The sequence below is a fragment of the Narcine bancroftii genome, chromosome 4 (genome assembly GCF_036971445.1).
Source record: "Narcine bancroftii isolate sNarBan1 chromosome 4, sNarBan1.hap1, whole genome shotgun sequence".
NCBI classification, from domain to species: Eukaryota; Metazoa; Chordata; class Chondrichthyes; order Torpediniformes; family Narcinidae; genus Narcine; species Narcine bancroftii.
In genome coordinates this window covers 289,308,989-289,335,616 of record NC_091472.1, presented here as the reverse complement: position 1 = coordinate 289,335,616, position 26,628 = coordinate 289,308,989, and the positions used below count along the sequence as shown (strand labels likewise).

The following is a 26,628-nucleotide window of genomic DNA, read 5'->3' as shown; positions in this document are numbered from 1 at the left end:
CTCACACTGACCCATGAAGGCAATGGCAGATCCAGCTCAAGAGCCATCAAGTTGGCAGAGGACATGACATTAATTGGTCTCATCAACAACAACAAAGTAGTCACAATGCAGAGGTGCAAAATCTTTATTTGTGAAAATAACAATCAGTCTCAAAGTGGCCATGACAGATGATGGTGGTCTTCAAGGGGACCAGGGATGACCGACCTCCACTGAACATTAATAGTTCGGTAGTGGATGGAGAGACTGGAAAGCACCAAGTTCCTTGGAGTCCACTTAAGAAATGACCTATCCTGGACACAATATCTCTTCAGGTATCAAGAAGGCACAACGGAGACTACACTTCCTGGCTACCGGCCACCATTCCGTCACTTTTGACAGCATCTTTATCTAGAGAGAGTCCTGGCTGGCTGAATCAGTGTGGTACATTTGCCAAAGTTAAGCATCAGATCAGAGATCAATCTGGCAGAGAATCGCAGGAGCATTTAAGAAAATGCAAACATTGAAGCCGTGCATAGAGAGCAGGTGCTGAGAAGTTTTTCCTTTAAATGTCATGTATCCCATTGCGATTATGAAATTCCATACAAACATCTCCCCATTTGAAAAATATTAAAGTAATCCCATCATGACAATAAATTGTAATTAATAATATATACAATTGTGTACAAGTCAGAAATTGGAAACTACATCCATGCAAAACACAGACCTATTAACAGTAGAAAGTGGACATTTCCACCGTTAATGTCAAGCAGGGCATTAAATCTTAATACCAAGACCTCTCAGACACCATGCATGCTGCAGTCAGGATGAGTGACATCATCAGACACGATATCCCATGAAGATTGGGAGTGCAGACAGAGAAAAGTTGTCAAGTTGGTTATCAGAAATTGCACCTCATCGCATTTTCAAAAGATCGACTCCTGGCAGTGTTGCCAGCATAGGCTGCATTCAGCTCGGAACAGTGGTGTAGAGTGGAGGCAATCCCAGTGTCAGGTGTTAATTGAAGGTCACTTAACTAGAGTTCAACAAAATCAAAAATTCTGATCTTGCATCATTTATTAGAAATCTGGAGCCAATGCTTCTGCACACCAAGCCAGAATTCAATAAGCACCCAGTTTTTTTTTTAAATCTTAGGGAGACAAGTAAAATCTTACAATTACAGTTTTTGTAACTTCAAATAAGATCAAAAATATGTTGAACTTTGAATGAGCATTCAAACATATGGAGAAATAGGGAAACTAAATTCAAACACAAGAAACCATAGAAAAGGGGAGTGAAATTGTAAGACTAAAAGCAATGTGAACAAAAGAGACTGATGAGGGGGCTAAACAACATGCATTGAATTTTAAGCAGTCCATGTCAATCAAAATTTTTTTAAAAATGGTTACTCCCACTTCCTAACTTTCTGCTTCCCCCCCCCCCCTCAAGTATTCAAGGAATCCTAAATGTGAGTGAAACATGGCAGTCTGCAGATGCTGTGATTGTAGTAAAAACAGCTGGTCTTGCAGCATCCATGTAAAGAAATATTACCATATTCTCCTTCAAACAATGTCGCTTTCCCTTTACCACCATCACTTCGACCATCACCCACATATCCTACAATACCCACACATCTGCACTGACACCCTCCGCCCCAACACGCAATAAGGACAGGATTCCCCTTGTCCTCATCTACCACCCCACCAGCATCCATGCACAAATGTCCTCCTCTACCAATTCTCCCTCTGCCTATGTTACCCAATCACCAGACATATTCCCCTCTCCGTCCTCCGCATGGACTCCCTCATCCACTTGGCACCTACCCTCAACTGCAGGAGATGCTCTACTGCATCCCCACCTCCTCCCTCACCACCATTCGGGGCCCCAAACAGTCCTTCAAAGTGAAGCATCACTTCACATGAATCTGCTAATAATTCTTCATTCCTGCCAACATCCTCTACGCCCTTTAAAGACAATAATTTCTTCTAGTCCACTGACCAGAACAGAAGTCACTCACCATGACAACTAATTATCTGTTTAGTATCTATCCACAAGGCCAGCATTCACAAATTTCTTCATGGTATTCTGAAGAGTTAAAAATCTCAAAATATAACTATTTTAAGTGCATCTTGAGAATGACTAGTTCAGAAAAAAAATCAATTGATGCTGATTTATTACCTTTGATGTTCCTTTAGTGGAAAAGTATAATCCTGACCGTCGCAAGAAGAAGTAATATTTCTTCCAAGACTTCTTCCCTTGATCTTTAATCTGAAGGTGCCCATGGATTTCAGGACATGCTCTTGGGTTCATGAAATCCTAAACAAGTATTCAAAATTTGAATGAATGTTTAAATATCAATTTTCATCTCAACTTTAGTTTTTGTTAATACTGCAGAGCTCTCAAAAAGAAACAGCGTGAACATCAAATTGCAGAAGTGTTTGTGATGAGTTTGGGCGGTGTAGCTTTTGTGTGGAGACAGGCACAGACTGAAGATTATGAATATCTTGGGACTATGGTGGCAACTCAACCCACCTTTAAAGAGCACTAGTCACAACCCACCAGTTAAGTCCTGCTTCAATGTGTGAGAATGGTCATTTGTGAGCCTTGTATAGATTTTGGAATATTTTACAAAAGTTACAAAAGGTGCACCACTGTACTTAACTGCAAGTCAAGGTTAAAGGTACCATTAGTGTCACGTAATACTACATTTGGGATGCAACATACATGAAATTCTTCAACTTTTGTCTACCATGAGACTTTTGTCAACCACGAGGCAGACAGAGTCACCACATTTCCAGTGCCCCTCACAGAAACCTACAGAATCTGGTGTTCCTAGGTGGTCTCTGCTCCAAGTATTGATCAGTCCTGAGCCTACTTCACTTCCAAGATCAGACAATCTCGGGCGTGTTCAGGCTCTTAATATGGACCACAAGCATGAAAGATAAAAATAAAAGATTTTTTTTTTTAAAAAAGAGGCCTTCTGCCTCTACCACAAAACTCAGTCTCCTCAAGTTTGCCATGTCACTCATTCCATTTCAATCCCCTTCTCCCCCCACCACTTCAATTTAATTTTACTTACTTCCACACTTTCCCAAGATACTAAAGACTGCACACACAAATTATCAACTTGCTTCCTTTGAACTTTGTTTTCAATTAATTAGGTCATCCTAATAATTATGGGACAAGTAGATTTTATCCAGTCATTTTAATAGCATTGTAAAATATAATGCCTCACCTGTATCAACTGTGAATGACTAAAACTTCCCTTTGTTTCACTGCAACAAGACACCATGTGTTCTGGAAAAAACTGGAAGAAAAAGCATTGAAAAATTATTTTTGCATGGAGTTCTTGTAAATCACCATTGCCTATTCAATTTTCTAACTAATTTTAAAGTAGGAAACTACACTCTATTTCCAGGAATAGAGCTCGTGGATAATTTTCCTCCAATTGTTTCCAGTGGAAAACTTGACTTAAATATTCTATTAATGATAAATAATCTTAATACATTTCAAGGTGTAAACGTGTATAAAAGTAAAACATTGGAAGACTTTTTTTAAAAATTGAACACACAGTACAATCACATCATCTCCAAAACAATTGTTACTGCCATTCGCATCAGCTATTATTGTTGATAATACTTAATGATCTGTTCAGATAGGTTTCAGATTCCTAAATTGCTGATTTCACTTACTGTTAGATTTCTGAAGAAATCGTATTTGCCACTTTTTTTTCTGAAGTAAAATCTGCAATTTGCATCCACTGCCCAACTTGACTGGACCCGAACCACTGATTCATGATCTTCTACAATTCTCTCTACATGAAGGGAAAACAAAATCCCAGAGAATTAATCCTTTGCATTCCTTCAAGTTTAAAAAAAAAATTGGGAATTCAGGTAATGGAAGCAAAATGGAACAAGGTCTCAATTGTGTGAGACACACTTTTTTAAATATTTGAATTTTACAAGTTGATGAAAATTAAAACAAACCATTTTTTTTTTAAATATCATGTAACATACAGAGTCTGTATTTATCCCTCCCCACCACCCCCATACAACTGAAAGTAGTCAATTAAATTACTTTGATACAATTAAATTTAAAAAGTAAAAAAACTCAAAATGCCACTGGGAGAAATAAATTGCATGCGCCATGTCCCACTTTTTTGATCACATTCTTTTCCCTGCTATAGTACCCCTATTTTGAAAGGAGGGGGAATTAATCAATGCCACACCTTAACAAGTGTGTAAGGTTTCTTCTTTAGATTTTATGTGATTTTTCTCCAGGGGAATGCAATTCTGCATTTCCACATTCCATCCTGTGGTATTTTGTTGGGAGTCAGACTTCCACGAATCTGCTCTACAATTCCTCACTACCGCCAAGGCTACCTTCATGAACGAAATTTGACATTTGGACATTATAAAACTCGCAGCCCGTGTAGACAGGGTGGTTAAGAAGGCATATGGTATGCTGGCCTTCATAAATCATAGTATAGCCTATAGGAGCTGGGAGGTGATGCTGCAGCTGTTTAAGGCATTGGTGAGGCTTGGAGTACTGTGCTCATTTCTAGTCTCCAAATTATAGAAAGGATATAGGCAAGGTGGAGAAGGTGCAGAGAAGGTTTACAAGGATGTTGCCTGGCTTAGCCTCTGGATTACAGGGAGAAATTAAGGAGAATGGGACTTTATTCATTGGAACGTAGACGACTGAGAGGGGACCTGATAGAGATATTTAAAATTATGAAAGGAATAGATAGTCTAGACATAAACAGACTCTTTCCCTTGAGGGTAGGGGAGGTTGGAACAAGAGGCCATGAGTTAAGCGAGTGGTGGCAGAATGGAATGATCTTCCGAATGAGAGTTGCGGCAGGGTCCCTTCTGTCAATTAAGAGAAGGTTGGATGCGTACATGGAGGTGAGGGGGGTTGGAGGGTTATTGGCAGAGAGCAGGAGGTTTGAGCTTGTGAAATTGTTCTAGTGAACCGGTGCGGATTCGAAAGGCCGACATGGCCTGTTTCCGCTCCGTAAATGGTTATATGGTTAATGTCTCCCAGAAGGCACATTTTTGGATCCTGTGGAAAACACTTCTGTAATTTTTTTTCCAACTTTTTAATATAAATGTCCCTCAAGTCTTGCCAGAAAAATCTTATCTTTGTGCATAGCCAGGTGGAAAGGACAAAGGTTCTAACCTCCACACCACACCTAAAGCATATTTCTGAAATTTCTGCCTTAGATGTATTTCTTGTGGTGTGAAGAACAGCTGGCGCACGAAATTGTATTGCACCATCCTGTATCTGGCATTGATTGACTCCAATCACACTGTCCACACACAGGTCTTGCCACCACTCTTCATTTTGATTGTCATGCCCAAGTCAGAATCCCATCTCTCCCTTGACCTATGCAAGCCTGCTTTGGGCCCTCACTTTGGAATATGTAATACATCTTAGCAATTAAATTTACACACATTACCCTGACAAATTAGAATCTCCATGCGACTACATCTAGGTAGGATCATAGGTGGTCCAAATTTTTCCCTTAAGAAAGATCTTATTTGCAAATTGCAGAAGAATGTTCTATTAGTATTTGTTCCTCAACTGCTTGAATGACATGAGCTGCCTTTGCTTGTAACAATCCTTGATACACCCGAGCGTTTCCCTACAGGACTTATCATATGCACGTAATAATAATGCCTTTCAAAGAGTCATACTTGCTGGCATGTGGTGGAGTCGCACCTTCCTGAGTAATCCTATGTCCCAAGAAATCAATTATTTCTCATCAAAAAAATGCATTTATCTGGATTGATAGCCAGTCCAAAGTTTTGAAGACGAATAAAAAAAATGTATGAAGATGTTCCAAATGCTCTTCCTTAGTCCCACTGGCCACTAAAATGTTGTTGAGTTAAATTACGACATTGATGCTTTAGGATGTGGAATGACCAATCACTGTTTGAAATGATGGAGAGGCATTCTTTAATCCGAATGGCTTTCATAAAAATTCAAACCCAAATGGGGTAATTATTCCTGTTTTTAGAATGTCTTCTGCTCTACAGATACTTGGTGATACCCATGCACCAAGACTATTTTGGAGAAAATCTTCGCTCCATGCAAATTAGCCGAGAAATCCTGAATAAGAGGTATCGGATAACGATCCGGGATGGTAATGTTATTAAGCCACCCGTAATCTCCACAAGGTCACCAAGCTCCATTGTGTTTCGGGACCATATGTAATGGAATGCCCAAGGACTGTCAGACTTACTAATTATGCATAATTCCTCCATCTTGGAAACTTCTTCCTTAGCTAAGCGCAGCTTCTCTGGAGGCAAGTGGCACACTTTAGCAAGTAGTAATCTCAGGGAAATCTTCCAACAACTTGGAAAATTAATCTAGTGGTTTACCTAATGTTTGAGGGCACAGAACAGGGTATCAGTGTCTGCCAGAGGAATAGTCTGAAAAGGAGTTCCATCTATTAGCCGACACCCTTTTAAGTCGACAAGGAATGAATGAGACCGAAGAAAATGTGCACTAAGCAAAGGTCAGGATACTGCTGCTATGATAAATCGCCAAGATGATTCTTGAACTTGACATTCATCTTCCTGGTGTCAAAGGTCGGAATTTTGGAACTGTTAACTGCTCGTAGTTGCAGGTCTGGGATAAGATGGAATGTGTCAAAACTGGTGGGTGGAAATACACCAACTTCTGAACCTGTGTCCACCAGAAATTGTCGCTGGGACAGCTGTTCTCATACATACTGTAGGATTGGAGGTTTCTTGCCAACCCCTGCAGCCTGTATTGGCTGTTGGCCTGGGTATTTCCCGCAAATGGGCAGGGTGGAAGGAACTTGCGGGCATTTACTCCCGCAATAACACCAAGACTAGGCATCTATAGGCTGCTTGCTTGTCTTGGTCATTGCCTGCTTGTGAGAAGGGAGGTGTTAAGAGCACTAGAGTAACATGGGGTCACTATCAGAGGGGTTAGTTGTGCAGGCATTTTTTTCCTTGCTGCACTTTTTAGACAGCCCAGAGATAGTTTGCCTCTGCCACTACAGCCCTTGGGACTTCAAATGAACACTTGGATAACAAGAGCCTAATATCATCTGGCCTTCACTCCAAAAGAGCTGCGTGAACAACACATTGGATCTTTCGTCAGCTGCCAGGAACAGCATTTCATCCATTAGTTCTGAAAGGGTGTGGTCTCCCAACCCATCGAGATGTAATAGTTTGGCTGTTGTTACAGATTAGATTATATATAAATATGTCTTTAGAAAAGATAGATTGAGAGGTTCAGCATCAGTCATTTCACAAACAGATATTTCACATCTCGTTTAAAATGCAAAATGCAATCCAGGCATTCCGGCACCAGTGGCTTTGCAAAAGACAATAGAACAGCTTTGGAATGAACTTCAGAAGTAGGTGCAAATGTGTCAAAGAGAGAAAATGGAGTTCTGCAGTAGCTTTTTAAGGCTGCAACAGAGCAGGCTGGCAGGCTTAATGAAAATCGCATTTTGAAGACGGTTGAGAGTTCTGAGTTCAGCCTGTTGAAAACCCTAGTAGTCCTTACAAGAGGAAATGGCTGGCTAGAATGTTTCTCCTGAAAGAAGGGGAACAAGAGGAACTCTATGGTGACCTGGAAAAAGAGGTCATCATTTGGAAAACCCATGATGGGGCAAGTTTCTTCGGCAAAACACTGAAGTGACTGATCGGAGGAAATCAGTTTGTGTCCAAAGAGCAACAACATCTCTCTGAAACCAAAAGGAACCTTCCTGAGCAGTAACCATTTATCTTTCAGCACCAGAGCCTGGTCAAAATTCATAAATGTTTTAAATTTTGTGCACAATATAAGAATTGCCTGATACAGGTACACAATCCTTGGGGGGACAGTGTGTTCCACCCCTTCCAGTCATGCTAATTTGACTTACAGAGCAAGTGGCAAATTGTGATAGTTAAACAAACAGTATTGGAAACTTACGAGTTGGTTCCAGAAGCATTTAGACAAAAATTTAGAGGAGTTTGGTGAAAATATGGAATCAATCTTATATAGATATTTTTTCAGAGCAAAATCCATGTTTTGACCGTTGGTATACCTCAAAAGGAATAATTTGATTGAGAGATTTGATATTAATTGAGGAAATTAAAAGGTATGTTCCCAATGAGATCAAATTATACTTGGATAAGATGTGGGGACATGGCAACAAATGTTAGGTTATCAGATGAATACGCCCTGATACACAAAAACAATTTCAGTATAGTACGCCTGTTCAGAAGGTTAATGTTGAGCAGACTAGTAAGCATGAAATTAAGTCTGGGGACAATGTTAAGAAAAAAAGATAAAGGCAAGGTAGGAAAGGACAGAACTTCTGGATATGTATGTCATTGTTGTAAGAAAGTTGGTCATGTTCTTGCAAATTTTGTAATGTTGAAAAACTTGAGAAAATGAGGTATTACCAGAAGCTTATATTCAGACTGCTGGAGTTAACGAGAGCAGATGTTCCAAACCTGGAAAGGATATTATGGATGTATTCAAACCTTTTATGTCAGAGGGCTTGGTTTCAATAAAGGACAAAAATTCTCAGGTTCCAGTTAAAATTCTTAGAGATAGTGACTGAGCAGCCACTGTTGTTTTAACTCTTGATCAAAAGACAGACACAGGAGAGATTACTTTGATTAGAGGTGTTGGAGGTGAGATAAATCCTGCACAAAATAGTGTTGAATTCAGAATTAAAGGACCAGTTGGAGTAGGAGTTATTTCAAAGTTACTGATGCAAGGAGTTTCATTTTTATTAGGGAATGATTGGGCAGAGGATAAAGTTGGGTCAGTTTTGAAGTCAACAAACAAGCTTAATAAGGATGAGGTTGAAAAAGATTGAAATATATCCAGCATGTGCTGTATGTAATGAGGTCTTGGTTTAAGAAAATGATGAGAGCAGAGGAAGATCCAGTTGAGAGAGACTTTGGCCAGTACTTTGGAAATAGTCCAGAAGAAGTAGGTTAAATGTGAGTCATGATTTGTCTATGTCAAGGAAAGAGTTAATTGAGCACCAAAAGACAGATTCTGATCTTGTTGACTTAAGCTGTGAATGAGGAAGAGATTAAAGAAATACCCTGTGGATATTACTTGAAGGGCAAATTGTTAATGAGGAAATGGAGACCTGCGAATGAAGTGGGTGGTGATTCATCGGGTGGTCATTCCTAGAATTTACTGGAATGAAATATTAAATTTGGCCCATAGTATACCTTTGGGTGGTCATCTTGGTGTAAAGAAAACCATGAATCAATTTTTATGGCCTGGTTTGAGGAAGGATGTCTATCTATGGGAAATTATTGCAACGGCTGTTTAAAAACTATAAAGGATTGATGGGGACAGGATAATAAGTGTTATCAACATTGGTTTAGGAAGGCCTTTGACAAGGCAGGCTGGTCTGGAAGCTGGGTTTTCATGGGACCCAGGGCAAGCTGAATAATTGAGTAAAATTGACTTGGTTGTAGTGGAGTTATGTTTATTAGATTGTAGCCTGTGACCAGTAGCGCTACAGGATCCAAAGCTGTTTAAGATTTGTATTAAACAATGGAATGAGAATGTACTTGCCATGGTTAGAAGGTTTATGGATGACACCAAAACTTAGTTATACCATGGAAAATAAAAGCAGGGCCAAGTGCAGTCTCAGAGTTGCTTATAGTTGAGATAAGGACTTACTTGCTCCCATTATCATTCCCTTTTGTGATAAAGGCCAAGCTGATAGCAAACAGATGGCTTGTGGTTTGGGTCAAGACCTTGCAACAAACAGGAAAGTGTACAGGAAAGATGGAGTATGAGAGGGAGGCAATAAGGAACAAGCTTGGGCATGGGGTAATTGAGGGGCAGATGGACCCAGGTGGTAAAGGAGAGTAGAAAGTTAAGGCAGAGGCTGGAAGGTAGAAAAAAATAAGGGAGAGAGGAAAAAATAGGCAGATAGAACTAGGGGAAGGAATGGTAAAGATGAACAAAGGGGAAAGAGAATCCAAGTGGACTGGGTGGTGAAAGGAGCACATGGGTGTGGGTTACTGGAAAATTCAATATTCGTATAATTCGACTTGCAGGCTACTCAAGTGAAATACAAACAGGATTTGCACTTGTAGTAAGGACAAAGACTACTTTTACCCTTCCAATCACTAGTTATACCTGAAAATTGGCATTTCATGTTGTACAACTCTTTTAATATCAACACAATCCACTTCACAATTTAAAACAACCTCCAGTATTGTGTGTTTAATTTTATTTTAAAAAAAGCATTTAGATATACAGCAGTGATAGTCCATTTCTGCCCATGCCGTCCAATTTATGCCTAATTAACCTACACCCCCAGTACATTTCGAACAGAGGGAAGAAACCAGAGCCCCCAGTGAGAATGTACTAACTCCTTACAGACAACTTGGGATTCAAACCTCAGTCCCTAGAGAAGATTGTCCAGAACAGGCAGCATTTCCTCAAAATTAATGAGAGATAGCTTGAAGGCAAATATAGTAAGTGGTTTCTTGCAGCAATGGGAGCAGAAATCAGATTTATATTCCCCACAGAGCAGGATTTTTTTTTTCAAGTGGTCCTGTTAAGTTTCTAAGGAAAATACTGTAATTGTTCTGCTTATTTGGTAGGGACTGTTTGCTGGAGTTGGGTGTTCCCGCTGCCTATAACTTTAAAGTGAGGATAGTGACAGACCACTTGAGGGAAGGGATGTAAAAGGAAGCCCCAACCCATCTTCAAGTGACCCCTCCTCGACACAAAGGAAGGAACCGAATTGGTATAACAAGTGAGCTGCTGATAGAAAAGGGAAAAAAATCCTTACAGATTAAAAAATATTTACACCCATTCTTTAAAAACATTTCCCCAACTGTCGATTGACTAAAACACAGCAACTTAATGGGGGTAACTAAATACAATGCTCAGTCTTGTACAGGAAAATTGTGGAATTCAATTGTATGGATCATTTAATGCAAAAATAGTTGGGTTCTGAGAATTTTACTCAAATTAACATTACACAAATTGTTTTTAAAAATTGGTAATAAAGATAATGGCGGCACGATTAGTGTAGCAGTTAGCACCATGTTGTTACAGTGCCAGCAATCAGGACCGGGTTTCAAATCCCATGCTTTCCGTAAAGAGTCTGCGTGGTTTTCCCCAGGGCTCCGGTTTCTTCCCACTGTTCGAAATGTACTGGGATGTATGTTAATTGCGTGTAATCGGGTGGCACAGGCTTGTGACTATGTCTAAATATGTAATTTATATTTATAAATAAGGATGTTCCAATGAAATTTATACAATTTTAACCTTTCACACTGAATAGAATACCATCAAATTGATAGATAGTTTTGCACTCCACCCAATTTTGTAGCCCAAAAAATCCAGGAAAACTGTAAAATGACCAATAAATCTCTATGAGAATCTCTGACAACACTGTTAAAATTAATAACCAGGTGTATGAAAACTGAGTCAGACAATAGTTTATTGGCAAAAGGATAGATTTTAATACTTTGGTGTTCAGAGTTTCCAGTGGCTGGTCTTGTACTACAAGGAAATAAAGTGACTTTCTAAAATTGCATTCTGCAACGCAATGATTTCCAATAAAAAAGGTTTTTGCAGAAGTTCTGTCAGATAATCAAGGTATAGAGCTCACATGGGGACAAATACTCTTATACATTAAATTCTAAGCGCACAAAAAATGCAGGTGGAGGGTAATTATCTGTCATGCCTGTATTTATTCACATAATGGCCATATCCTAGCAATAATTTGCAGAGAATATCTACTTCAGTTAACCAAGTACTGTATTCAATAACGATGGTTGCTTACCTATGCCACTTTGGGACAATTGCTCAAAAATAGTCCAGTTCTGATCATAACCACAACGGTTTTTTGTTATGCACAGCTGACACAAGTCTCTGGCTGTAGTGTCACTTGGCACCTCCAAAACGTGACTGCTGCCATCTTCATTAAATACCTTAATCACCTGGATATAAAAAGATAGGTATTCAACCAATGTGAAATTGATGGTCAATGTTATGCTATTAACCTTATTGACAACTGTGGTGGGCAAATCCTTCATTCTGCCTTACAAAATGAATTCTATTTGGAATTGCCTCACATTTTTGCTGCATGAAAGCAAAATTTTTATTTAAAAAATCTTAATTACCGAAGACCCGAGTATCCTTTGCTTTAAATGGAAATCACAATTTTAATAAAATTAATACACTTTAAAGACATTTTTGAAATAAAATGGGCAAGATGACACCTTCAACAGCCTCTACAATCTTGTCCGGTCTAATTAGTTATATCTACTCATCAGGAGATATGAGAAAAGATATTTTGACCTTCTTGGTCATTCGTTACATAAATAATAATTAAATTATTGCAGATAATTCAGAATTGTTTATTAGGATGGAGGCAACCACTGGATTGCAGCAGTTCTAGTTATGAAATTTGCTCATGTAGAATCACTATCCAAAAATCTTTGAGGGAAATTAAATTACTGCAAAATTCAAAATAAACAAATTACTATTATTTTTAAATATTTATTCCTTGCCTTGTGCATAGATATAATGTTGTGAAATGCAAGACTTTCTCAAACCGTGCATCTTGGCACCTCACAGTTCGGCGAGTAGCAACCTCCTTTGAAGAAGACCGCAGAGCCCACCTCACTGACAAAAGACAAAGGAGGAAAAACCCAACACCCAACCCCAACCAACCAATTTTCCCCTGCAACCGTGTCTGCCTGTCCCGCATCGGACTTGTCAGCCACAAACGATCCTGCAGCTGACGTGGACATTTACCCCCTCCATAAATCTTTGTCCGCGAAGCCAAGCCAAAGAAGAAGAAAATCCAAAAATCTGTGAGGGAAATTAAATTACTGCAAAATTCAAAATAAACAAATTACTATTATTTTTAAACATTTATTCCTTGCCTTGTGCATAGATATAATGTTGTGAAATGCAAGACTTTAGGACATGTCCATTAGGTCAGCATGTACTTGCAGATAAATCTGAACCAATGATTGATGACACAATGGTCAGTTCTAACGTGAAATTGAAGAATTTTATATTAAGTGTGTAAACCTACAACCTGCTCAGATAGTAGATAGATAAGGTATTGTATTGCACCAGGGCTCGTAACACTGCAGGAAGCCACAAAACAATGGGTCAGAAGATTTCAGATTTATTGACACATCATATACAAACCAGAGATTCTTTGACCTGCCAGGCAAGGCACTTACTGAAAGTGCAAAAACGGTGTCCAATGTACATATGCAAACAAACTGACTGCAATACAGAAAAAGAAAACAAAGTGCAACAAAAGAGTCCTTGAAGAAGTCCCTTTTGAGTTCATTATTGAAGAGTCTTGACAGTGAAGGGGGCAGCAGCTGTTCCTGAACCTAGTGGTGAGCCTTGTGGCATCCGTACTTCCATTCTGATGCTATCAGCCAGAACGGAGCACGTATTGGCCTGTATTGATTATGAGGAGGGTTTTACATGTGATGTGCTGGGCTATGTCCATCACCTTTTTCAGAGCTTTATGCTCAGGGAATCCCCATACCAGACTGTGATGCAGCCGGTTAATACACTTTCCACTACTCATCTGTAGAAATTTGCTATGGTTTCCGATGTCATACCAAACCTCTGCAAACTCCTGTGGAGTGGGTATGAATTGGAGAAGTGTGGCACCAGGCAAATGAAAGCTTAGGTATCCTCAGACGGAATGCGAATGCCATGTAAAGTAATACATGCGAATCAAGATAGAACGGTTCTGAGCACAAAAGGAGAACGCAAGAGCAGAGTGAAACAAAAGGGATCATCAGAACCGTTCAGCTGGAAAATTTTGTTGAGGCAGTAAGAACTGGATCTTTGTAGCTGCAAAGGCAGGATCTACAATGAAAAATTGTCAGAGAAGCAGCTTGCAGTTGCTGGAAGCAAAACCATCCATCTGCCTAAAGAACTCAAGCAGGTCAAATAGCAGCAAAGGAACAAGGAATTGTCAACAATCTGAGTTGCAACCTTTTGCATTGGCCAACAATGGCCTCACATTCTGTAAGGCAGTTATAGTTCTGAAGGGAGGCGCACGACCTGCCATTCTCAGAGGAAAGTCAGCTCACTAAAAAGCAGTGGTTTGCAATTCTGCTCCTCCTCCTCCTCCTCCGGAATGATTTGAATGTTATTTTCAGGTTGACACTAGACCAATACCTATCTTCCTCACATCTGAACTAAATCTTTTTTTTAAAAAAAGTTAGATTTATTATAAACATGAAAAAGGCCACTTAACCACATTCATCTGCACTGAACCAAAGGCAAGCTCTGTACTAATCCCATTTCGAACACTTGATCCATAGCCAAATTATTCAAATGTTTACCTTGACATTTAAATGCTGTCAGGAACCCAGTTTCTACACACTCCTACTCAGTGTGCTCCAAGTACTTGATATTCCACATGAAGGAGGCCCCCTCTTATTCTTCCTCTCAAAGAGAACACACCTACCTTGGCCTTTTTCTCCCCAAGACTGAACTGCTCCATCCCAGGTGAATCTCCTCTGCATTTTCTTTATGGATACCACATCTTCCCTACAGTATGGTGTCAAATATGCAAACATTGCAATAGAACAAGACTAGTATTCCCAAATCATTCTCCAGAAATACACTTCACAATGAAGTTGTCCCTGGCTTTTTTTTTTAAAACAAAACCTTCTCTTCCAAGGGGAGAAAACTAAACTTCTCTATTTTCCCAGCTGCGGGACCTTTCTAAGGTAACGATTCTGCATCCTGCATCTTCACTCGTCGTTTCTTGGATATGTGGTTAGCATTACACCCAAGACTCAACCCATATTTCAAGTTTAATACAAACGCACATTTTTCCCCTTTTCTCTCAGTGAAAAGAGTAATCAAAAAATCTTGCTAATTTAATTGCAAAATTTTGATGGACACAAATTACAGTTCAATCCTCTCACTTTAAAAAATTAGCTCTCTAGTTCATATTGTTTCTTAAACCTTCTCAGCAAATCTGTCACGTCACTTTTTTTTGCTACTGTTACTTTATCCTAGAGGTCTTGCTACCTACTATTGCATCCTTACTTACCTATTGCTTTAAAATATTAAAATCTGTTGAACAGAGCAACATTTTTTAAATAAACATTCTTGCTGGCTGTTCTGAATGACAAATCTCCTAAATGGTAACTTCAAAAAAATTACACTGGTTCCAAACTTGATAAAAAGGCCTACCACGACAGGATGTGCCATTGTCCTTTCCTGTACCAAATGCATATAATTGCTCATTTACCATATTGATGAAATAGCCTTAAACTTTTGTCTACTGTATCCCATCCACCACCATGATCTCTATCCACAAATCTGTCACATGCAAATTTTAAATTTATGGAGCAAGATGAATTGAGTCATTGCTCTGATCAGCCAAAACCTAACTGATCTCAAGATGAAAACACAAATCTTGCTGTAAGATATCCTGCAAAGATTTCAACCCCTCAGAGCTTTCAGATAACAGTAACTTTTCTACAAGTACTGAGCACATCAGTAAGAATGGAAGAACAACTTTTATCTTATTCAAAGTCTGACAGGTCACCTATTTTCCCTATGAACCCAAGTCTTTGATAGCACATCTGATTTGCAACATGATGCTTAGCCTTTGGAATAAAAGATAAAATCTGAATTAAAGTCATTTAGTGAAATACGATCCAAGCTTTTCAAACAAGTTTGACCCTTGTTTGTGAGTACACAGGAATATGCAAACTTTCTATATTTGTCTTAAGGGTTGACCATTGACCAAAAGAGTTGACATCGGCTCTCCAGTTTCACGAACATATACAGTGTTGCACACTTACTAAGCAATCCCATTTCCTAATTAAAAGTGACTGCGCATATACAGCCAGTGCAATTACGATTTCTCAATTCAAGGGCATTTTCCATCAACCCAGAAGAAAAATAAATGATTAATGAATCATATCTAGTCAGATCCTGGTTAGCTGCACAAAAAGTTTAATACTAAGAAAATTAAACATCCACTTGGCTTTAGAAAGTAATGACTTCAAGCCATGGGCTGCCCAAACTGCACATCATTTGGCAGAATCCTAGAGTAGAATGAAATCATAGGTAGGAGCTTGCAGTAAATTTCTTTGAATTATCAGTTATTTCCCCTTTTTCACAAAGCCATAACTGAAAATTATCAACATTCAAAACAGAAGGTAAAAGAACGGTACACCGCTGTACCGACCAAACCATTAGTCCGGGATTCTATTTGCCAACATTATAAGCAAATGACTCAAATCTGAATTATTGGCAATAAATAGCATTCTCTCCCCCCCCCCCCCCCACCCATTCAGTGCTGCTAAAGGTCATGTTTTATGACCAAACTCCAAAAAAAACAAAAAAAAAAAAATCAGGTTTCAAGTAAGAATCCAATTTCCTCTCTCCGACTCAACAATCAGAATGGCTTGAGAGCAAATTCTCATTCAGGTTGTTTATTATTCCTAGCTCCACCTTCATGCTAAATTCAGTAAAAGATTTGCTTTTGCAAGTATGAATTGGAGGTCAGCACAGGCAACCCAGATTCTAATCTGGTGCTTCTGGGTGGGTTTCCTCAGGTCATCTAGTTTCCTCCCACCATTCCAAAATATGTGCAGAGGGGTTGTAGGTTCATTGGTGTATGGGGGGGGGGGGGGGCAGCTCATGGGCCAGAAAGGCCTGTTACCAATATTGTACATTGAAGTTTAAAAATGTATTGTCTAGCCTTCTTATCCTTGGAGAGCTTAAATAGCTGATCACACCACCCATTGCAGCAGCATTACAGCTTTACCTTTTTAAGGCCAGCATCTCCAGCAATTTCTCTTCCCACACAGGGTAATAATTTGGGTATCCCTTCAAACCACCCCTGCCCCTCATCCCTGCTTTTAAATCTGGCCTAGTGAAGTTCTCCTACAAAGACATGGGGTCTCCACCTGAAGGGAGGTACAAATTCAAGACGGCCAGCCCTCATGTTCAGCTCAAATCAACAAAATTCATTTCTTGCCCTCAATCACATATCCTTCTCTGCATATCTGCATATCTTAATAATATTAAGATATTAATAGTAGTGGAGCTACTTACCTTAAATACAAGCTGTTTGAATACTTGTTGGTTAGTTGACCAGAAATGGTCTTCTATACCACTGTCACATTTCTGGATCTTGGACCAGATATTTTTCATGGATCTGGCATCACCGATCATCACATTACTCTGCAGTTCACTTTTAACCAACTAATACCATGTTCCAAATTCAAATGTTAACCTTTACTATTCTGCAGCTCCAGTAGATACTGTTAGGTCTGCTTTGTTCATGAATGAGTGAGACAAACACCAGGCTGAGTCAAAATCAGGGTTCTTTGTTCTTTATTACCGGATTGTAACACTTGCGACTAACCATGTTAGTCGGAGAATGCATTCTGCCGTTATCAGCAAAATGGTGATTTTTTATACCCTTGGATATGTGCTTAGAACATCATCATATCATTACTTGTCCAATGACTAAAACTGTTGCTATCCTTTCCCTGCTAGCTTCCTGCCTCTCAATCCATCAATGTCTCTCTTATCTTGTAAGTACAAGGATGCATTCACATCTTGTTACAGCCCTGTACATTCCCATCTCATGATGTTTTACCTAACAGGAGTACAAGGACACCTCCCCTTCTTGTTACAGCCCTGTACAGGGTAACTCCTTACACATTCCCATCTCATGATGTTTTACCTTACAATACCCAATGACCAACATGACCTTCAATTTCAGTGTTATAATTCATGCACCACTGTTTTGTGACATGAAAACAAGTTGGAGACATTTAAGAACCCAGATGTCATGCACATTTAAGGCTTTTTTTTTTTATAAACTTTATATCTGCATCTTAAATTTGGAATGAGCATCCTATCATAATACAGATTCAAATGACCAAATTGCAATCTACAATTCCCATTTCTCTCTGCGTCACTTGATCTAATTCTAAAGCATCATTTGTTCCAGCCATAACTAAAGAGCATCAGAACAATCAGGAGCATCCAACAGGATGCCACCCCAGATGCATTTGTCAAGAAAGCAAATTTTAAATGAAAAGTAACATTGTGATTACAAATTTCACTAACCCATTTACAAAAAGTTAAAATTGCAACAAGATCTAAACCAGTCACAAATACCTATAGGAGGCAGTTTCCTTGAAGCTGATAAGTTGTGTTATTGGCCCTCACTCAAATCACCTCAAACTACCCAGTTTTTTGTTTTTTCCCCCAAGGACAATGGAGAAATATTTTCAGATTTTGAGCAAAGTTAAACCACCAAAAGAATCAAATAAAAAAATATACAATGGAGGAAAGATATTACCAGTCCTTCAATAGGGGGTGGGTGGGAGAGAAAAGAGAAATTTCTTCCTCCTCCTCTCTTGGTGAGTGTAAGGAACGAACTGCCAGATGTGGTGTTGGAGGCAAGCACAATTACAAGGTTTAACAATATTTTGACAGGTACACAGTTAATAAAGGAAAGATTTGGAGAGATTTGCATCAAATAGGATCTTACAAAATGAATGACATTTGCAATGCATCTTTAAGTTTTAATCTCCAATGACCAAGTGAATGGAAATCCATTTTCATCTCCAGACTGAGTACATTGGATTATTTAACTGAACACCATTTTGCTTAAACCAAAGTCTGCAGGTTTTCATTTTCTTTTCAATGTTCAGAAGGATTTTATCTCAACAATTTCAGACCATCAACATCAATTTTATTTCCACAGTTTATTTTGTGACAGTCTCAGCACTAATATTCCTTTCATTGAGAAAGGCCTCCACTCCATATGCATCAGATTCCAGAATCCAGCAACCAATGAATCAGGCTTTAACTTCAGTGTGAAGATAATGGTCAAAATGGATGAAATTAGTCCTCAATGAACAAGACCAAAAGAAATCCTGGACCTCTGTCACCCGGCAGAAAGCGGATGAAAATAACATTTCAGGTTTGGTACTCACTGCCAAGGACTAGATAGATCAACTCTAGGCAGATTATTAAGTGACTAGATACAATACACAAATGCGCTAGAGAAACTCAGGAGGTAGTAAAGGGTTCACCAATGTTTCAGACCTAGCCCCTTTCAGCGCAAAACGTTGGTTGCCCTTTGCTTCCCATGGATATGTGTGATCTCCTGAGTTTCTCCAGCCCATTTGTGTATTGCATTCAACCTCACCATCTGCAAACTTTATTTTACTCTAAGTGGGAGTGGGGTGAAGAGAGATGAAAAAGTGGGAAAGAATTGAAGGTGAGAACTGAAACAGAAACTGGAAGCTGAAGGAAAGATGTTATGAGATGTATATGTGAGTGCTGCCATCCAAATGATTCTAATACAGAGGCTTTAATTAGCCCAAATTTGTAAATCAGACTTAGTATCTTTGTGGGCTCCACATCTGACTGCCCCCCAAAGTGGCCGGCTTGAGTCTTTATACAGGCCAGCAGGTGGGGCCAGCCTCCCAGGTTTCCTTCTTGCAAGTAGTGGTTGCCCCCTGCAGTACACTGAGGAGTGCAGCCAGCGCAGTGATTGTATCACCACAGTATAGTAAAATGAATCACTGAAGCTGAAACTTATGGATTGAGCTATACCATCTCCAAACATAGACTCCTGTCACATATTTAAAGAAGCATGTTAAAACTGCAAATCCACAATCGTTCCCACATTAATCACACCCATCTTGTTTCTATCATTGTCAAATTTGGTTGAAAGTCAGCTCTGATAATTCCAAAAAGTCACATGGGTTAGAAATTTGTTTGACAGGAGGTGCAATGTGTTATAATCATCAGTTTTGAAAGTTTATCATTAATTATACATTTTGTTATTGTGCAGTAAAATGATTAAAAAATAATTGAGCAACTTTTCACTTTTGGAGTAAATTCAACCCCCAACCTTGAGAAAACTTGGTTGGCAAAGACAATTTCATACCCATGTTATAATTTGGGTACAAATGATAACATACATGATGTTTATGAACATACCATATGGGAATAGCTAGTAAAAACAAGCTGTCAGTTTCAAAAATTCTGTTATAAAGCAGGTTTTCTAAACAGGAATGCTTCAGTGCATGTAAGGAAGGCCAGATTTTTCATACTGTCCACAAATTCACTCAATAGCATTTGGCCCTGCAACAATTTTCAAGCACCCTATTTTAATATTTGTACCAAATCCAGTTATTTCGAAAAAAGTGTGCCCACATACTACTGCAAAATTTTCAAGCATAAAATGGCTTAAATCACCAGACATTACTGCTTTCTGAAGGGACAAACAACTCTTTTTTAAATGACACAGCAGCAGAGAATAGGACATTTCATGTCAGGCCTCTGCCTTGAGACTGTCAAACTAGCAATGGATAAATAAATGGGAACTTGCCTTTCAGATAGCTTCTCCAGGGTCCCAGTCACATCCAGAGGCACCTCATAATGCCCTCTAGATCCAACAGAGGCAAGGTAACTAGTGTCATAGTGTCACCTGTCATAAATACACAGCAGTATAATGGCAGTCTTCCCTACCCATAATATCCCAGGCAGCTGGAACCGTTCTGTGGCTCCACAAAATGCCACATTTTGAGCCGCAGAGAACAGCCCCAAAAGCAGCCCGGGGCAGATGTGCCACCCCTCGCCGACTTGGAGGGGAAGGGGTGAGTGGGAAAATGGGTCGCAGGCTGACAGTGTCATCAGCCCACCCCTAAACAGCCACTTCGCGCAGCTGTACATTCAGATTGATCTGCAGAGGGCTGTGCTACGGAGATTATCCTTCTTGGAGAGGTGTTGCACTATACGGCTCGGAGATCGTCTCCACACATTCAGAAAGGTTTATGCATTTTGGCAGAGTTTCTCCACCTTGGCAGCCCAAAAGTTGAGATATCTGAAATGGCCTAACGGCTCATTCCACTTCTCAAATGGAGATTGCAAGATCTGCTAGTTTGACAGTAGACATCTTGTGCAAAGATACAAACTGTAATAACTAGGGCCAAGAGTGTTGGCACAAATAGTTTCCAGGCAAACACAACCAACCAACTTTCTAATGAATATTCAACCTCAGTTTCAATTTTGAATCCTTGAATTATTACAATGTCCAATCTTCACCCCTCCAGACTTCATTTTCCATTTTTCTAACAAGCTTTTAGACCACAAAACTTGCATTGTACTTTCATTGATGGTTCCAACACCACAAGAGGACCCTCTGCACTATTACACAGCCACTTTTTTTTCTTGGACCACAGTAACCATGTTTTTTGATTCACAAATGTTGGATGAACTCAGGTGGTCTTGCAGCATCTATACGAGGCAAAGATATATTACCAACATTTTGGGCCAGAGCCCTTCAAGGTACAAGTGGGGAAAAAAACAGGAAGACATCTGAATAAAGACTGAATAATGGCAGGGGGACAGTCCAAACCAACAGTCAAAAGGTGTTAATTGGATCAGATAAGAAGTGAGAATTAATTTTGGGGAGACAGAGACAGGGGTTTAAATGGGAAAAAAAGTCTCCAATTGGAGGTTGCCCAGACAAAATATGAAGTGTTCCTCCAATTTGCAAGTCTCAGTTTGGCTGTGCATGAGATCATGGACAGATAGACTAGCATGGTTTATTAGGGTGGGGAATTGAAATATGTTACCACTTGGAGATCTCTATTATTACAGCAGACCGAGTGAAGGTGCACAATGAAGTAATCTCCCAAGTCTTCGTCCAGTCTCTCCAATGCCCCAACAGGAGCATCAGATGTAGTAGATGACACTTGTAGATTCACAAGTGTTGCTTCACTTAGAACATCTGTTTGGAACCCCGAATTGTGGAGAGGGAGGGAGATGTGGGTGCAAGTGGAGCATCTCCTGCGGTCACAGGGGTAGGTGCCAAGACTATGATTCATGGGGGAAGGTGGCATGGACAAGGGTATCATGGAGGGAATGGTCCCTGTACATGTGGAGAAGGGAATGTATCTGGTAGTGGGATCACATTTTCTCCCCATCTGCTCAATTTAATTTTAACATACATTATTGTAGTTTTGGTTTGTGAAGCACCTATTCGCCCGCAGTAAGAGAATTCTGGTATGCATGCATGTTGTAAACTCAATATACACAAAAGTTCTAATTTACAAAATTGAAGTGAATAATTATAATGCACAATTTTGTCACAAAAGAGGAAAGAAGTCAACTCATTGGATTCTGCAAACTTCAAACCCAGAAAACAAGGCCACACAAGGAGAAATAAAACTACAAATAATAATGATGAAAAAAGTATTTTGCCACTCATTCTACTTATTGTAGTGTTTTGGAATGAGTAATTTGTGCCCACCATTCTCAACATCAGATGTAGAGGGGTCACAATGAACCGGCAAGATCTCTGGTGATGTTGCTGCTGGGTTAACAAACTCCATGCCTGTTAAGACCTCAGATTCTCCATTTAAAGGATGAAAGTTTCATTGATTTGCAGAAGGCAGCAAGGTGGCCCACTTTCACTGTTATTAAGACGTCTGAGAATAATTTCAATTTGAGCTTTCAGTGCAGTTTCAATATTGTTCCTAATCTTGCAGCTTATTCTTCAAGTACTCATCATTTTGAACATTTTTGCTGAGCAACCTCAAACCTCAGATTCTTGTATTCCTTTAATTCATCTCCAATTATGTTAACTTCTTAAATTTAGGCCTCTTAATTATTGACATTCCTTCCTGTTCACTGATCAATTACTTCATAGACAGTTCTACCAAATGGAATACTTTGGTGCCATGGCCAATAATATATTTCACATTGACCATCGACAATCTTAATATATATTCCAAGATTCTCCTCTTATCTCAGGATTGTTCTCACCTTGTTTATCCACACCAATATATTACCTCAGATTTAACCATTTTGATTTCCATTTGCAACCCAACCAATGCACAACAAATGAGCATGGGAAAAAGACATTTTTCCTAAAAATTTAAGACTTTTTTCTCCAATTTTTCAGAGCTACAAGAACCATTTATATCCAAAGAATCTTGAAAATAAATAGAAACCTGCATGCACTAGAAAATAATTTGAGTATCTGTCCAGGACTTACCAACTTTGCCTGCCACCCCTTCCTCATTTTTTCCCCCGTTGTACATTTGCAAACAAAGGATCTTAATGTCCCTTAATGGCCGCATACTTTTTCACCCTAGATAAATCAACTATTCATTGCCCATCCCACCACCCAAAAATAACTTGTTTCTCTGTTCTGAATGATCTCAGACCCAAAGCATTACTAATGTTTTACTTTCAACAGAGCTGCTGAACAAAAATTTTATCCACCCCTCCCACACCTCCACACTGCAGTTTTGGCAAGTTCTACTGAAATAGGCTTCACTGGTACCATTTACACCAGTGCAGCCCAATGCACATAGATAACCTCAGGGACAGATGCAAAGAGAGAAAAACAATGCAAGAGTTCAAACAAGTCACCAACCTAAAATATTGCACTCTCTCTCTCTGTAGATGCTATGTACGAAGTATACATTCCCATCTTTCACTACCTGCAATATTTTGATTTTGCTTTCTAACAAATAGATAATTAATGTTTGAATTAAAGCAAAACAAAACAACAATTGTGGCCAATCTTGATCACCACAACAAGCCATAGCAATTTTCTCACCTTGACCATCTACAGACCTTAACTATACTGTGCAGATAATAAGATAATATTATTCTACCTATCTGTTTGAATTTGCTGAGGTTTTGAAAATAATGTTTACAATTTTGGTTATTCTCCAAATTATTCTAGTAATTACAAAATTTCAAAGAATAAAAATGCAAGATTTCCTTTCATGAAGCAGTTACCAGGCAAGCATGTAGAATATTCCACTTGTACACTGCACAACAGCAGAAGTTCAAAGTAAATGGATCCTGACTTGTAATTCTATAAAGTTATTCATGATGGGAAAATGCATATATCAAAATGAGGCATTGAAAATTGGGTGGGGGGGGGGGGGCTGCAGATGTTGGAATTGGAAATAGAATCCATTGGAGGAACTTAATGGATGAATCGCAACAGAGGGAGAAAGAATGGTTAATGTTTTTAGGCCAGAACCCTTCATCAAGGCCATTTGGCATAGGGTTCCATTCCAAACACTACCATTCTTTATCCCACTGATGCTACTCAATCCAGCGAGTTTTACTTGTGCCCACACTGTGGTGATATGTAATTACACCACTAGGTCACCAAGGGTCATCCCGGTTACCTTGTATATAAAGCACTCCAGAGCTACAGTCTAGCCTTCCGGGTTTGTCTTGCAGAGAAGAGAGACAAGACCTCTTAGTGTACATATTAGTTTATTAAAGTTGTCTTATACTCGCACTGCTTTTGTGGTTAATGTCAGTACACACACCTCCTCCCTCACAGTCCTTCCAAGTAAGGAAACACTTTACTTGTGTATTTGCAGGGGTCATCTTCTGCAGCTGGTGTTCCTATTGTGGCCTCCTCTACATCTGAGAGACTGGACACAGACTGGGGAGATTGCTTCATTGAGCACCTTTGCTGTTTGCTGTAATAGCGGGTATCTCCCAGTGGCAATCCATTTCAATTCCCTGACCCATTCCCACACTAACATGTCCATCTATGGTCCCAATGCCACCTTCAAATTGGAGGAACATATTCTGTCAGAACACCCTCCAAATAGATGATATTAACAGACTTCAGTTTCCATTAAGCTCCCTCCACCACCACCCCCAACCCCCGTCTTTCTCACTACAAATCTCTGTCTTTTACCATATCTTTCTGACTCTTTACAGCTCTGCATTCATGGACCCAACTCCCCTCCCCTCCCAATAAATTCTCAGTTTTTCTCTCTTGCCTCTTATTCATATCTGCCTCTTCTCCTCTCCCCCCACCCAGCTTTTTATTCAGGTATCTGCCTGCTTTTCGCTCATACCTTAACAAAGAGCTCAGGCCAGAAATGCTAGTTATACATCTTTGTCTCCTATTGGTGTTGCGGGACCTGGTGAGTTCCTCTGTACTTACAACAATCACATCATCTGCAGACTTTCAAGTTCCTCCAGCAGGTTGTTTGCTGTGCTATTGCTGGCTTTGGCCAACAGGTGGTGTTTTAACATTGCAAACACCACACAAAAGTAAAGGAAGTGACACCATGCATGTGCATGAGTGATCAGTCTACTCATTGCAACCATTTATCAAGTGGCTAAAATTACAAGAACCGGCACACATTTCTTTATCCAAGCGCAGGAGCTGAAATTCACCCAATTTACCTACCCCTAGCCTCTTCAATCCAACTAGAGTTGTGCAAATCAGCAACAACACGATGGCAAAAGGTCATCAATGCATGACTGACCTCAAATGCTCCAGCAGGATAGCCAAGCACGAAGTCCTTCAAACCTCTTGTTCAACAAACTTCAGTTGGTTCAGAAATTCATCCCCCTGCCTTTGCAATTGTCAGTCATATATTAGAAGGAAAAAAAAATGGAACACTATTTTACTAAAAATTTGGAAGTTCTACGTCACAAAATACACAAGTTCTCAAGGTGCAGCAAAATAATTATTAACTCTTTTTTAATCATTGCAACATTTTATTCAATGCATAGTGCCCATAATTGCAAAGATTTTTTGCCTTCGAACAGTTAATGTGCAAGTTCAAGAGGATGTAGCCAAATACAATATGGAAATAGTTAAGAAAAAAAGGAATTTAACAGATACAGAAATCAGTCTTACCTGGCTTTGTATGGTAAGTGGAGTGATTGTAGGCAATGTCACTCGCCGTGCATACAAGCTCATCTCTGTTTTTTGAAAAGCATAACCATTAGACAATCACAACAGACCCATCTGTTTCATGTTGATGAAAATTCTTGAACAGGTTGCTTGCGTAACAATGAACAAAATTCTTTGTCATTGCTTTGAGGCAGTTACCAAAGGAAAAGGATCATCAAATATCACCTGACTTGTGTGAATCCTAAGCTACTCAAAGTAATGAAATGAGATGTGATCATAGGACAGGACAAATCAGTAGCCAATCACAAAAATGACAAAGCTCCTCCTTTGCCCTTGAAAACAAATCATCACTCTTTGTTTATACTTTTAACAACTAGGAACACAAATTTCCTGCCTGCTAAAGAACAATTTTAATATTGGTTGCTGGTTAAGAAATGCCTGTTTTAACCCTCTCAAATCCAGTGACACAATTTAAAAATTGGAAAACTCCTCGTCATCTTAGCAACTTAAATTTATTCTGCACCACAGTGACTCTACTGCTTACATGTAATAAAACACTTAATTGTCTAAAGCTGCAAAATTATTGTAAAATCAGTAAGATATTAAGGTCTTGGATGCACACAAAAGTGGTTCCAACTAACACCACACTTTCAAGGGCCAAAACATTTTTGGACATAATGAAGCAATGATTAATCCTGAAATACAATAGACTCATGAAGCTACTGTATGATCTGTATTTGTGCATAATTTAAAAAGGAATAATGTACTTTGCTTTCTGTTGTCCAACTTGCATAACAGGCCAGTCCCTTCATCCCCCCACCCCCGCAAAAAAATTAAATCCTCCCTACCTCACATTCCTCCATTTTCTTTCATTCGTGCGTAATTTAATAGCTTCTTATATGCCCCTTCACTTTGTACAGATGTCCTCTGATGTTTGT

At 39.3% G+C, this 26,628-nt stretch overlaps 1 protein-coding gene across 4 annotated transcripts in view; it reads right to left on the bottom strand.

Annotated features, from left to right (window-relative positions):
• grb14 (growth factor receptor-bound protein 14) overlaps positions 1-25,919 on the bottom strand; it is a 157,606-nt gene extending 131,687 nt beyond the window's left edge. For all 4 annotated transcript variants that reach the window (XR_011356743.1, XR_011356744.1, XM_069935350.1 and 1 more), the window contains exons 1-5: positions 25,694-25,919; positions 11,786-11,942; positions 3,669-3,790; positions 3,212-3,283; positions 2,155-2,292 (exon numbers count right to left, since the gene is read on the bottom strand). Coding sequence is in view for 2 of the 4 variants with exons in the window: in XM_069935350.1 (XP_069791451.1) it covers positions 2,155-2,292; positions 3,212-3,283; positions 3,669-3,790; positions 11,786-11,942; positions 25,694-25,756 (552 nt within the window). In the remaining 2 variants the exon portion in view is untranslated. The remainder of the gene's footprint in view (positions 1-2,154; positions 2,293-3,211; positions 3,284-3,668; positions 3,791-11,785; positions 11,943-25,693) is intronic.
• Positions 25,920-26,628: the final 709 nt, after the last annotated feature.